Source organism: Emydura macquarii, unplaced genomic scaffold, assembly GCF_026122565.2.
Source record: "Emydura macquarii macquarii isolate MOO-44397 ecotype Brisbane River unplaced genomic scaffold, CSIRO-AGI_Emac_v2 contig_1827, whole genome shotgun sequence".
NCBI classification, from domain to species: Eukaryota; Metazoa; Chordata; order Testudines; family Chelidae; genus Emydura; species Emydura macquarii.
Genome location: NW_027131964.1, coordinates 234194 through 246329, shown reverse-complemented (window position 1 = coordinate 246329; position 12136 = coordinate 234194). Strand labels below are relative to the sequence as shown.

Sequence of the window (12136 nt, the reverse complement as noted above, 5' to 3'; positions counted from 1 at the left end):
TGGTTGACACTGGAAATAACCATAGCAGGGGTGAGGACCTGCAGTTTGATACACATTGGCTCAGAAGTCACCACCATTTCTGAATCATACTTGAAAAATTACTTGAAGGAGAGAGAGCAGACCATGCACAATACCCAATTTGTTCGGATAACAGTAGTTAGTGGAATGCCTTGAAGCCAGTGTAGGATGCATGGGCTGAATAATCCCAGAGAATACAGCTTTATTGTAAAAGACACCGCTCCAGAGAAGACTCTAATGGAGTAGGGTACCAGGAATTCTCAGGATGAAAACTATAAGAAAGCTGAAAGATTTACTACTGGTAGGAAAAAGAATGCAGGAGATGAACTGTCATGGGCAACCTAAAAATGATGGTGCACTGACGTGGGTACTGGCCCAAGTGGAGAAACAGGTCAATTTCCTAGGTTCCACTGAACAAATCAGCTATGTTAAGGTGGCAGAAAGACAGGAAGTGGTTATAACTGCTTAAAGAAGATTATTGATGGACACTGCCGGGTACCGACTATTTGTAGAGCCGAGACCTGGAGCCAGTCTCCATAATGGAATCTTGATTCCAAATGTACTCGCTAATGCCCCCAAAGAAAGAGAGTCAGGCTGTAAACTCAAGTGCAAATACCGTAAAGTTGTGTCCTATAACCAGAGTTGCAGAGATAGACTGACCTGAAGGAGAGTGGCACTGGAAGACAGAGATGAACTGAGGGTGGCAAAGGTGGAAAAGGAAGCACAGTTGATGTCTTTGCAAGTGACATAGGGCAGAATGCTACCAGCTCCAGTCCAAATAGATCTCCAAGGGTTAACCACTACAGAGGCTGGTCATTTACAGACACCACTAGAGAAATAGCAAGAGGTCTTCTCCAGGGATGAGCGAGACTTTGGTTTCACCACCAAGTGACACACCGAATACTCACTGGAGATGCTGTCCCAATAAAGCAGAGAACCCAGAAGATCTCACTGCAAGTGTTCTACAAGGTAAAAAGATACATTCAGGACCTAATGGCTCAATATACCCGTAAGGAATCCACAGCCCTGGGTCATCCGCTGGCAGTGATTGTAATAGAAAAGATGGTGGGATGCAATTCTGCTATGACTACAGGAAACTGAATGATGTGATGTTAAAGGATGCCTACCCACTTTTACTTCTAGGATGCAGTGGAAGACAAAGACCAGGTAAGCACGGCAGTAATGACTCCTTTTGTGCTATTTGAATGGACCCATATACCAGTTAACTTGTGCAATGTGCCCACTACATGCTAGAGACTAATGGAGGCGGTTTTGGGAGAATATATCCTAGATATCTTGCTGGCATACCTGGATAATGTCATTGTGTTTTCCAAAGATTGAGAGTCATATGGAAAAATTGGACTTGGTCTTCACATAGTTGAAGGAACATGGATTGAAGCTGAAGCTGGACAAGTGTTGCCTCCTATGCAAAAAAGTCAAATTCCTGGACCATGTGATTTTGAAGGATTGGAGCCAGATAGATGAGAAGACCAAGGCATTGGAAAATTGGCCGGTCCCCAAGAATGCCAAGCAAGTACGGCAGGCACTAGGTTTCATGATTCATCCCAAAATTTGCACACACTACAGCACCCCATATCAGCTAGTGCAGGGGTGTCAAACATACGGTCTGTGGGCCGCATCCGGCCCATGAACCTTTTTGATCCGGCCCGCATTTGGCCAGTTTAAGTGAGTCGTGCTGCCGCCGAAAGTGCCACTTGAAGACATTTCTCTGCGTATGGCATTGCCACTTTAAGAGAGTCTTAAAGCGGCAATACCTTCCTCCGCCAAACCCAGCCTCCGAAAAGGAGGCAGCAGTAAGATTTCTTGGCGGAGGGCATGGCCCACTGGAAAAAAGGATTATTGGAATGTGGCCCGGCATTGCCAGCGAGTTTTGAACGCAGCGAATTTTGATGGCAGCAGCCGCCGAAAAGGGGAAGACGCCCCAAATTTTTCGACGGAGGGTATTGCTCCTAGGGCATGGTCCTGCTGAAGTGCAGTTTATGAAAATGTGGCCCGCCACCATCAGTGAGTTTGACACCCCTGAGCTAGTAGGTCAATTGGCTCAAAGGAAGGGAAAAGACCAAGCCCTAGGCTTTGTGTTGCATGACGCCTGTCCGAGAGCTTTTGACAAACGAAGATACCGCCTGTGCTTGCATATCTGAACTTTAGCCGGTTATAATGACAACTGGTGACAAAAGCCTGCATGCAGTATTCAGGTAAAAGCAAGAGGGAGCCAAGCATGTGATCAGATATGTGAATGGAGGGCTAAGGAGGTCAGAAAATAATGACATAAACTAGAGCTGCTGGTGCTGAAGTGGGTTGTCCCTGAAAAATTAAAGACTATTTAGTGTACTTTAAATTCATGGTGTTCTCAGACTACAATCTGCTCTAACACCTGGCAATGACTAACCTAGGTGCAGTCAAATGCCAGTGGATGGCCCAACTTACTGAATTCACTTTTGAAGTGCAGAATAAACCTGGAAGGCAGAACATCAGTGTAGACACCCTGTCTAGACTGCCACTTCAGAAGGAATTGGAAGGCAGTGAAGACCTGGAAAAGGACTTCCTGGTCATACCTGCAGCTGTTGTGTGGACCTGCTTGTGGCTAAAACAAGATCTGGTACCTTTCAGGGAGTGCACAATAATCTCTGGATATTCGAGGGAGGAGATATAAACTCTGCAATGACATGGTGACATTGGATGGGTCTCGGTGGCAGCAATGAACCACATAATGCCAGATTGGGCATTTGGGGTCAGATACCCTTAGTCTAAGAAGCTGATCTGATAGTGGAAGAAGCTGATCAGACAGTGGGGAAAGACTTAAATTATACTGTGGGGTACTGTTCCAGGTGCCATACCATCCCCAAGATGGCGAAGAAGTGTGGCAGTTAGTGGTGCCCATGGTGCTAAGCCAGCAAATTTATGAGGCCGGGCATGATAACAGGGGAACATTTCAGAGACAGGAGCACTCTTGAGGTGTTAAGGAGAAACTGGCTCATGATGGGTAGAGACATTCAATCTTGGATCCATCAGTGCAAATGGTGTGTGTGCCCTATCAAAGGATGGGTTTCCTCACACCTGAGCCCCATTGACCTGAACCAACATGATCGCCTAATGGAGGGCCAAGGGCTGTATGGAATCTTCAGAGGGGTATGACAATGTATCAGTTCTCATGGATATGTTTACCTGATTCATTTTCCTGTTCCAACTAAAAACCGGATGGTATGGATAATGGCTTATAAAACACTGGTTTGTGTACTATGGTTGTCCAGCATGGTTGCACTCAGATGAGGGAGGAATTTTGTGTCAGAGGTAGTATCTGAATTGTGCAAACTGTATGGCATAGCCAAAATCTGAACAATACTGTATCACCTGCAAGGCAATGCTCAGTCTGAGAGATTTGATCAGACAATGCTCGATATGCTAAGGACATTGCTGCCTGTAAAGAAGCAAGCCTGGCAGGAACATTTTCCTGAGTTCATGCTTGCCTATAAGTTTTTCTTAACGTCCAGCCTAAACTGTCCTTGCTGCAATTTAAGCCCATTGTTTCTTGCCTATCCTCAGAGGTTAAGGAGAACAATTTTTCTCCCTACTGCTTGGTAGCAATCTTTTATGTACTTGAAAACTGTTATCATTGTGGCCCACTTAATTTTTGATAATTCTCCAGGATGGGTGAGCGGGATAATGATTCCCATGCCTGGATTCACAGGTTAAGAGCAAATATTTTCAAAGTTATAAAGCAAAATTTACATCTTTCCTTATAGCATGTAATACAGACATTACAAGTGAGATTAATACATGCAGCAATTTACCAGCATTTCATAGTCGAAGCACTAAATACATTCTTCTAAAACTAGTACCTATTTTGAACAAAACTAATAGAGAGAGGTGAGCTGGTTTGGTTTCCAACTATGAGTTTGTCAGTTCTTAGCTAATGCCCATAGCCTGGGCCAGAGCTGGCACATGGTTTACCAGCATCACAAAAAAGTAATAAGCTTATTCTGCAGCAAGGGAGATTTAGGTTAGATATTAGAAAAAGCTTTCTAACTATAGTTACGTACAGGAATAGGTTATTAAGGGAGGTTATGGAATTCTCATCACTTGACATTAAGAAAAGGTTAGACTAACCCATGTCAGGTGTGGTTTAGTATGCCTGGTCCTGCCACAGCATGTGGGGGTTGAACCAAATGATTTCTCTCTGGCCCTTCTAACCCTACATGTATGAGTCTATAAACAAATACATAGACAATTAGAGTTCCTTCCAAACTATAGTCTATAATTTGGGGTTTTTTTATTCTTAAAATATTTTGAAAATAACAAATCATTACTCTGTAAAACTGAGAACTCTGATACAATTTTAAAGTATCAGCTAGTGATTGCTCCACCATATCTGGGGTATCTGTATACCCCAGGCCCAGATGCACAGACATTGTGGCATTCAGCATTGCAATGCCAAACTTTTAGGCACCTAGAAAATCACGGGAACAACACTGTGATCCACAAAGCCTGAGTTAGGAGCCTAGGCTCCCTACACAATCAAGGGGGAGAGATAGGCGCCCTCTAGAATACGATCTACAAAAAGCCAGAAGAGGAGGTGGGGGTGAAATAAGCGATCCAATGAGCCACGCCAACACCAGCAGCGTGTCCTGTGTCAAGTGGGTCGTGGGTCGTGCAGCCGCAGCACGAGCACACACAACTCGGTCACTCCGCACAACCGCCGCCGGAACCGAAACCGCCGCAAGGCAGGACCGTTTTCAAAACGAGCCTATAAACTGGGTTCCAAGCCGCGGGGCCCCATGATCCGCCGCCAAACAGCCAATCCGATCCCGCCCCGTGGGACATGCAAAGCAAGCTAGTGGCTACAGGGGCGGGCGGACGGGCGGGGGATGTGTGGGGCGCGCTGGGCAGGCTCCGGTAGCGGTACCGGTTTACCTAGGCAACGGGCATGAAAACGTGACTGGAGGGGAAGTGAGCGGCGCCCATTGCGTGAGGCGTCTGAGGACGTGACGCTCTAGGCAAAGCAACGGGTGCTGTGACGTGTTGGCAACGGCTGATTTCGTACTACCGGTTGGAGCGGGCGCAGGGACAGGAAGCACGTGTTGAATGAATGCACGCACCCTTGTGCGGCACGCAGCACGGGGAGCCCCAAACACGCCTGGCGCAGGGCAGGGCAGTGATCCGGGAACAAGCACATCTGGGAGTTTTCCCTACTTCGGGAAGCCCAATTTAGCGAGGGGACGGGACAGCAGGAAGCCGGGACGCGCCGTAGCAGTTGGGGCGGGAGTGGATGCAGGCAGCAGGAACCAGGAACCCCCCTGCCCCCGCCAACCAGTCACATGACACCGTTCCCAGAGCGAGGCGGGGGGACAAGAGACACGTCAGTTCCGCTCTCTTCCGGAAATCGCGGCGGGGGGAGGCGGCCGTGTTGTGCCGGCGCGCTAGGCGGTGCCGGAGGATGCCGGCGGCGTTGTGTGGCCGGGAGCGGCCCGGGTGACCCGGCCCCGCGGCGGTTGCGCGGACGGTGGCGGCGGCGGCGAGGCCATGCTGAGCCGCAGCTCGTTCACCAGCCTGGTGGTGGGGGTGTTCGCGGTGTACGTGGCGCACACGTGCTGGGTGATGTACGGGATCGTCTGTACGCGGCCCTGCCCGGGCCCGGCCAAAGAGGAGGCGGCGGGCTGTATCTGGCCCTACTTGGCTCGCCGGCCCAAGCTGCAGGTGAGAGACGCCGCCCGGCCCCTCGCTTGCGCCCAGTGTCGCTGCTCCGTAGGCCGTAGCTGGTTCTCTTGTCCTGGTGGCTTGGCGCGGGCCTGGAGCGGTGGGGCCGGTCTGCAGGCTCCAGCAGAGTGAGCGTGTTGGCTGAGACTAGCTTAAGGGCTCTGCCGCCGTTTTCTTGAACGGACACAAGCTCTGCCGCAGTTACCGGGGTCAGGTCTTGCGTGCATCTGCGTATCTTTGATTTTGTTTGCTGGCTCCAGTCTAGTCTCTGTGCTTCCAACCTTGGGCTCTTGTTGAGGAGGGATGCAAGCAAAGGGGTTGGGAGAGAGAAATGAGACTGGCGGGCACCAAAATAATGTAGCAGAGAAGAAGGAGAACAAGTAGAAGACAAATGAAGCATGGAAGAGAGAGTGGCTTAGCCATGAGATTAATATATAAGAATCTAAGAATAAAGGAGATTCTGCGAATCAAAGAAAAGTAGGATTATGAAAGACAGCAATTAAGGAATAAAACAATATGGAAATGAAGAGAATGAGTGGGAATAAGGAGAGACAAGTGAATAAAGAAACGGAGTAGGTGGCCCAGACAGGGACAATTTCACTAAATTAAAAGTGCATATGATTCTGTATTTTATTATTTTCCCCAAAGGTTTTCAAGTATTGCCAAGACTAGGAGAGAAAAGAGAGAATAGGTACTCTAAGTGCTTATACAGACATGTACTAAAAGCCTGTACACTTAAAGAACATTATAGTTGTGAAGTCAAGTACTCAGAAGCTAGTAAATGCCAGAATTAAGGTTGCCCATGATAGTCATTAATTATGCGATCATGCACTGTGTTTTCCTTAGGACTCTGTGTCATTCAGTGGATTGTACGGTCAGCACTCAGTGGCTTAGTTATTCAGTACACAGTCCCATATTTAATGTGGCTGTAAGCCTTCATTATCACACACGTCAAACCTTGCACTGAATACAGAATTATTAATGTCCTCATGGGCTTTTCTGTAGTGCTCTGATTATAGCATGAGTGTTTCACAAACATTAATGAATTTTAAAACGAGAGTTCTGTAGCACTTTAAAGACTAACACATTTAATTTCTGCAGGCATAAGCTTTCGTGGGCTGTAACCCACTTCATCAGATGAATGAATTTGATGAATCTGATCCCACTTCAAATTGCTTTGCTCACTCATTCTCACCTCCTCAATGACTGTCATTAGACCTCAAGTACCTGGCTTTCATCCATCTCCCCCATTGTTCTCTATGCACTTGTATATTTATATGATGATCCTATGTTTCTCATTTCTACCTCTGCATCTGATGAAGTGAGCTGAGCTTCACGAAAACATATGCCTGCTAAAATTAAATTTGTTAGTCCTTAAAGTGCTGTATACAGACTAATACGGCTATCCCTCTGGAACTTTTCATTAATGAATTTAGCTTCAGAACATTCTAGTGTCCACTTATTAGGAATCCCTTTGATTGGCAGCAAAAAAATGCTATTTATCTGTGGTTCCTGGTAAGTGGAAGGCAGGTTTGCGCCAGGAAAGAAAGTATTGAGATGTACTATCCCCTCGTCTCCAAACCTACCTGTGGGCAGGGCACCAGCAGAGTGAGAGGTGCAGCCTGGATGCTGGGGCTTTTTACCAGGCACTGGGGGTCCATGGAGGTGCATGGTACCTCTTCCTGCTCTCTTCAAGGGTTGGGGCTCAGCATATCCCAGCACTTCTTTCCCTGGCTGCAGTGTCCCTGCAGGACACAAATGGAGATACTGTACTTTACAGCTCCAGCGTTCTTGCTGCAGCCCCCTTTCCGAGTAATGCCCTGCCCATAGATTTCTGACCTCAGCAACCCCTTATCTTCTGTACAGTCTCTGTGTGCAGGCAAGTTTATGGGGCTGCAGTCTCAGAAGGAAGCACTTGGGACATATTCGACACCGATCACTGGAGGCACATCTCAGTACTTTCTTCTCTGGTTGCAGCCCAGCAGACCGGCCTGCAGCCAAACTGCAATATCAAAATCTTATTAGTATTAAAGCATTAGCATTAAAGTTAATGGGACAGGATTGGTTCCTAGCAAATTGGTTCCACTGTCAGCTGTGAGTAAGCTGGAGCTCCTGCCGCCCATTCTCTGGTTTATCCAGGTTTTTGGTTGTCTGATCTGGCCCTGGTTCCAATTAGATTGGATAATTGGGGTTCACCTGTATTAACTTATTTGGAGTTCCTCATTTGAGACACCCAGGGCTTGATTTTTCAGAGTAATTAACTTTTTTTTGTACTTTATATGCTCAAAGCATCATTTCAGTTGCAATTGAGTGCTCAGCACTTCTGTAAATCTGTGACTATATGATTCAAGTTGGGCACTCAAAAAATGAGGGGATGCAAAATTAGTAGCTAAATTTTATTAAATGACTTATACTATATAGGAATTCTATAGTAGAAGAAGGAATAGAATCCAACTGTCTCAAGCATGAGACCATCCTTTATTGTCTATGCATCTTTCAACTTCTATAACAAATAGATTTATAGATGCCAAGGCCAGAAGGGATCATTGTGATTACCTAGTCTGACGTGTATAATACATGCCATAGAGCTTCCCCAAAATAATTCCCAGAGCATAGCTTTTAGAAAAACATCCAATTTTGATTTAAAAATTGTCAGTGATGGACACTCTGTGATGAGCTTTGCTAAATTGTTCCAGTGGTTAGTTATTCTCACCATTAAACATTTACAACTAGTCTGAATTTCTCTAGCTTCAGGAAGGGATTCTGGGGAGTCAGTGTGGCCTTGTGGATAGAGCCCTGGACTGGTACTCAGGAAACCATGTTCTATTCCTCACTCTGCCATTGGCTTGCTGAGTGACCTTGAGCAAGTCACGCCCCGTGCCTCAGTTTCCCGATCAGTAAAATGGATGATGGTATTAATGTCCTTTGTAAAGATCTTTGAAAGATACTAATGAAAAGTAATATATTAGAGGTAGGTTTTATTCTGTAGAAAAAGTAGCATGTGATTTAAGATTGTATCATAATGTATACATAAGCACAAGGGTACTAAATTAAGGCTGCACAGGCAATATTCTGGCATTTTTTAAATTTAGAGCATTTAATTTTGCAACCTTAGTTTTCTTTAAATGTGATTTGTTGTTTCCTAATTTGTTTAAAAAGCAAACTAGGGGGAAAAAATCTGATGGAACCACTGAGCCTCACTAGATCCATAGCACAGACCTCTAAAGCTTGATTAATGGAGTAACTGTTAGCTGTGGTAGGGTCTCTGTTTCACCTATAGCTGCAGAAAGTGGTGCACAGCCTATAATTCTCCTGATTGAATGTGAAATGCCCCTTCCCCCAAATTGAAAGATATCTTTCTGATCGTCCCAGAGGACTGCTCCTAGGCCCTATGCATTGGTCCATCTTAGTGTTTTTTCTTGCTAGTAGGATCCCTATTTAGGGACTATTTGTTTTTGTCACATTAAAAAAAGCTTCCAAAAAGCTAGTAAATAAATGTTTCATTGTAGGGTAGGTATTCCAGTTTCTGGCCTCTCTTCCCCACGATTATTCTGTTGATATTGTATTATTTGATCAGGGGTGGTCAAGTCATAAGTATTTTTGTTTGGAATTTTTTTATTTATTTTTCTCCATGGAACCTGTCCCTTCTCCTCTCTATCACCTGCGATGATGGATATGCCACTTGATATGGGCGAACTTAGGACAGCTTTGTTAGAGAAGTGGAAAGTGCTCTTGCTAGTGTGAAACGAACAGTTTTGTCCGTGCACTGATTGTCCTTTTTTATTTCAGTTAAGTGTATACACCACCACACGATCAAACATTGGCGCTGAGAATAATATAGATCTGATTTTGAATGTGGAGGATTTTGATATTGAGTCCAGATTTGAAAGGTAAAGTATTATTATTATTGTAAAACTCTTGAGTGCTGCTACAAAATGATCCTATACAATAGATATGTGATGCATGTTAATGCCAGTGAATTAAGGTAGATCTACCATGCACCATAGCATTTTCAAGCATTGGTGCCATTTCTGTATGCCTGTCTTGTGGGTTTTCCACCATCAAAGCTAATGCAGTATATACAGCATATAGATATTCAGGATTTATTTAAAAGAAAATAATAGTGAATAAAAGTTTTAATTTTAAGTCTGTCAAAATGCCAGGCCTTATTGTGAATTTAGTAGAAGATTGAGAATGAAGTGCTGCTTTACTTTTGATTACTGTACTTAGAATAACCTTGTATCAATGGCAGTTTGAAGTTCATCTTGTTTTGACTGTGTACTAGTTTTTCATTTTCTAATATCTTAATATTTTATAATCTCTGGACATCTCCAACTCATTTAAAAATGAACTTGTTAAATAGAGAGCCTAAAACAGTGATGGAAAAATAAAGTTATTAGGAAGAAATGTAATCCATTCTGGTTCTAATGTTGGGCTTCATGTAATTCTGTTTGATTGATTATTGACTTTATTACAGTATGGGAATCTTGAATCCTAGTCCCCTTCTCTGGACCACAATTTTCAAGTTTTACCAACTTTAATGTTCCTTTAACTATACTATGCAGATTCAGTGGTGTATAACATACCAAATGTTTAAGGTACTTGGTTAGTTTGGATCATGCTGCCAGTATTTAAAACAAGTAATTTTCAAATGCTAATCAAGATGCCTTAAAGTATAGCTCTGCTCTGAATAGTGACTACAATTGATATGGAATTCCAGGTTTGTTCTTCAGTAACTTTTGTACCATATCTGCCTAACTTACATGTCAGGTGACTTTGAAACAGCTGGTGCTTTAAGCTTTGCCTAGAATCTGGAAGTCAGGGGGTTTTTTGGCTTGCATATCACCAACTCACTTTTCCATGTTTGTATTAGTTCTACATTGCTAACAGAATAATATAAACTAATTCTTTGTCACTGACGTAAGCAGTTAAGACTCTATATACTTATGAGGGAACATCAGTGGAATAGGAAGATGTCTTTTTTTTATTCCAGAGCAGAACCACACTTTTATGACTTTAAATATTATGAATTTTTTATATTTAAATTTTTAGAGCTGTCAATATTCCACTTCAAACAATCAGTTTGAAGAGAACCTATTTCACTTTTAAAAAATAATTGAAAACAAACTGCCATTTTACTTTTGCATCATCTATCTTAGATTCTGCTAGATTTTCAAAATTTTTTCTTGTAACTCCAATAATTGGAAGGCCTATGCCTCTTTTCATATTACATTTCAGCTCAGATGAATAGTAAATATTTCCTTTACTGTGATGTAATTTGCTTCTGTGGTCCATGGAAGTGTTCAGTGCAGGGATAATCTCTGTCAGAATTAACAGAAATACAGGTGTGGCTATGTAATCCAAGATAGAGCAAGAATATGCTCTTGCACATTTAAACACATGATGATGATATTACTCTGAGTTGAAAGTTTCGTTGTATGACACATTTAGAAACATATTTAAAAGTCATTCTTGGGGAATCGGACGAAATGAGATATAATAGCTTGACAATAAACTGAATTGTTTGGATTCTCAAATTAGTTTGTAATTTGCTGTCACATGTTGTGTTGTGTGCAGCTTTAAGCAATGCAACTTCAGTAGTAATTGGGAGTCATTTTTTACCAAAGCTCTTCAAAGAAAAGAAAAATTAAGCATTCACAGCTAATACAAAATGAAAACATGCTATTTCTTGCTATACTCTTTCCAGAGTTTTGTGTTCGTAACTTTATGATGGCTGAAGAGAAATTTAAATGACATTAAGCACTTGGAACAGTTGTTAGTGATTTATACTGAATACATTTTGCCATAGATTATCTGACAGTTCGCTACATGATGATGAAATCCGTTTTTTTGGCTCTCCCTTTCTAAATACTTTTAAAAAGCAATTTCTAATATAGCATTTAAAATTAACAAGAATTCTGTGTTTATAATTGATGCTACTGTGCTATTTTATAATGTATTTATTTTGTTTTTTAGAACAGTCAATGTTTCTGTACCAAAGAAAACTCGAAATAATGGCACACTGTATGCTTACATATTTCTTCACCATGCTGGCATTTTACCTTGGCATGATGGCAAACAGGTGCATATAGTAAGTCCTCTGACCACATATATGGTGCCTAAACCGGAAGAAGTTAATCTTCTCACTGGAGAATCCATCACCCAGGTAGGCTTTTTTTCTTGGTGGTAAAAATGCATAAAAAGAGCATCTGAAAACATCTTTCTTATGACAATATAAATACAAAGTAAGTTTCTGAAACAGAAAATACAAAATAAAATATCAAATGACTTTTTAAATTAGTATGGGCAGGTGGGGGGTAACATGTAAGAACTATAAAATATTGTTTGTCTGTCAGAGAGGAGTGGGTGTAAGAAGGAAGGCTCATCAGAGCAATAGCACTAT

The 12136-nt window shown here is 43.0% G+C and overlaps 1 protein-coding gene and 1 long non-coding RNA gene across 4 annotated transcripts in view; one reads left to right on the top strand and one right to left on the bottom strand.

Moving 5' to 3' along the window:
- Positions 1–5168: 5168 nt before the first annotated feature.
- Positions 5169–12136, top strand: part of CLPTM1L (CLPTM1 like) — an 85334-nt gene continuing 78366 nt past the window's right edge. The window contains exons 1-3 of one of the 2 annotated variants that reach the window (XM_067557414.1): positions 5169–5733; positions 9523–9623; positions 11710–11899. In XM_067557414.1, coding sequence (XP_067413515.1) covers positions 5560–5733; positions 9523–9623; positions 11710–11899 — 465 coding nt within the window. In that variant the 5' untranslated portion in view covers positions 5169–5559. The remainder of the gene's footprint in view (positions 5734–9522; positions 9624–11709; positions 11900–12136) is intronic. The other variant, XM_067557412.1, reaches the window with a different exon arrangement.
- LOC137159255 (uncharacterized) lies at positions 5732–7711 on the bottom strand. Of its 2 annotated transcripts, none has more exons than XR_010921604.1 (3): positions 7573–7711; positions 7320–7478; positions 5732–6022 (listed from the first exon to the last, which is right to left on the bottom strand). It is a non-coding gene; the product is annotated as an uncharacterized lncRNA (long non-coding RNA). The 2 variants fall into 2 exon arrangements; XR_010921605.1 differs by lacking the exon at positions 5732–6022 and adding an exon at positions 6115–6401.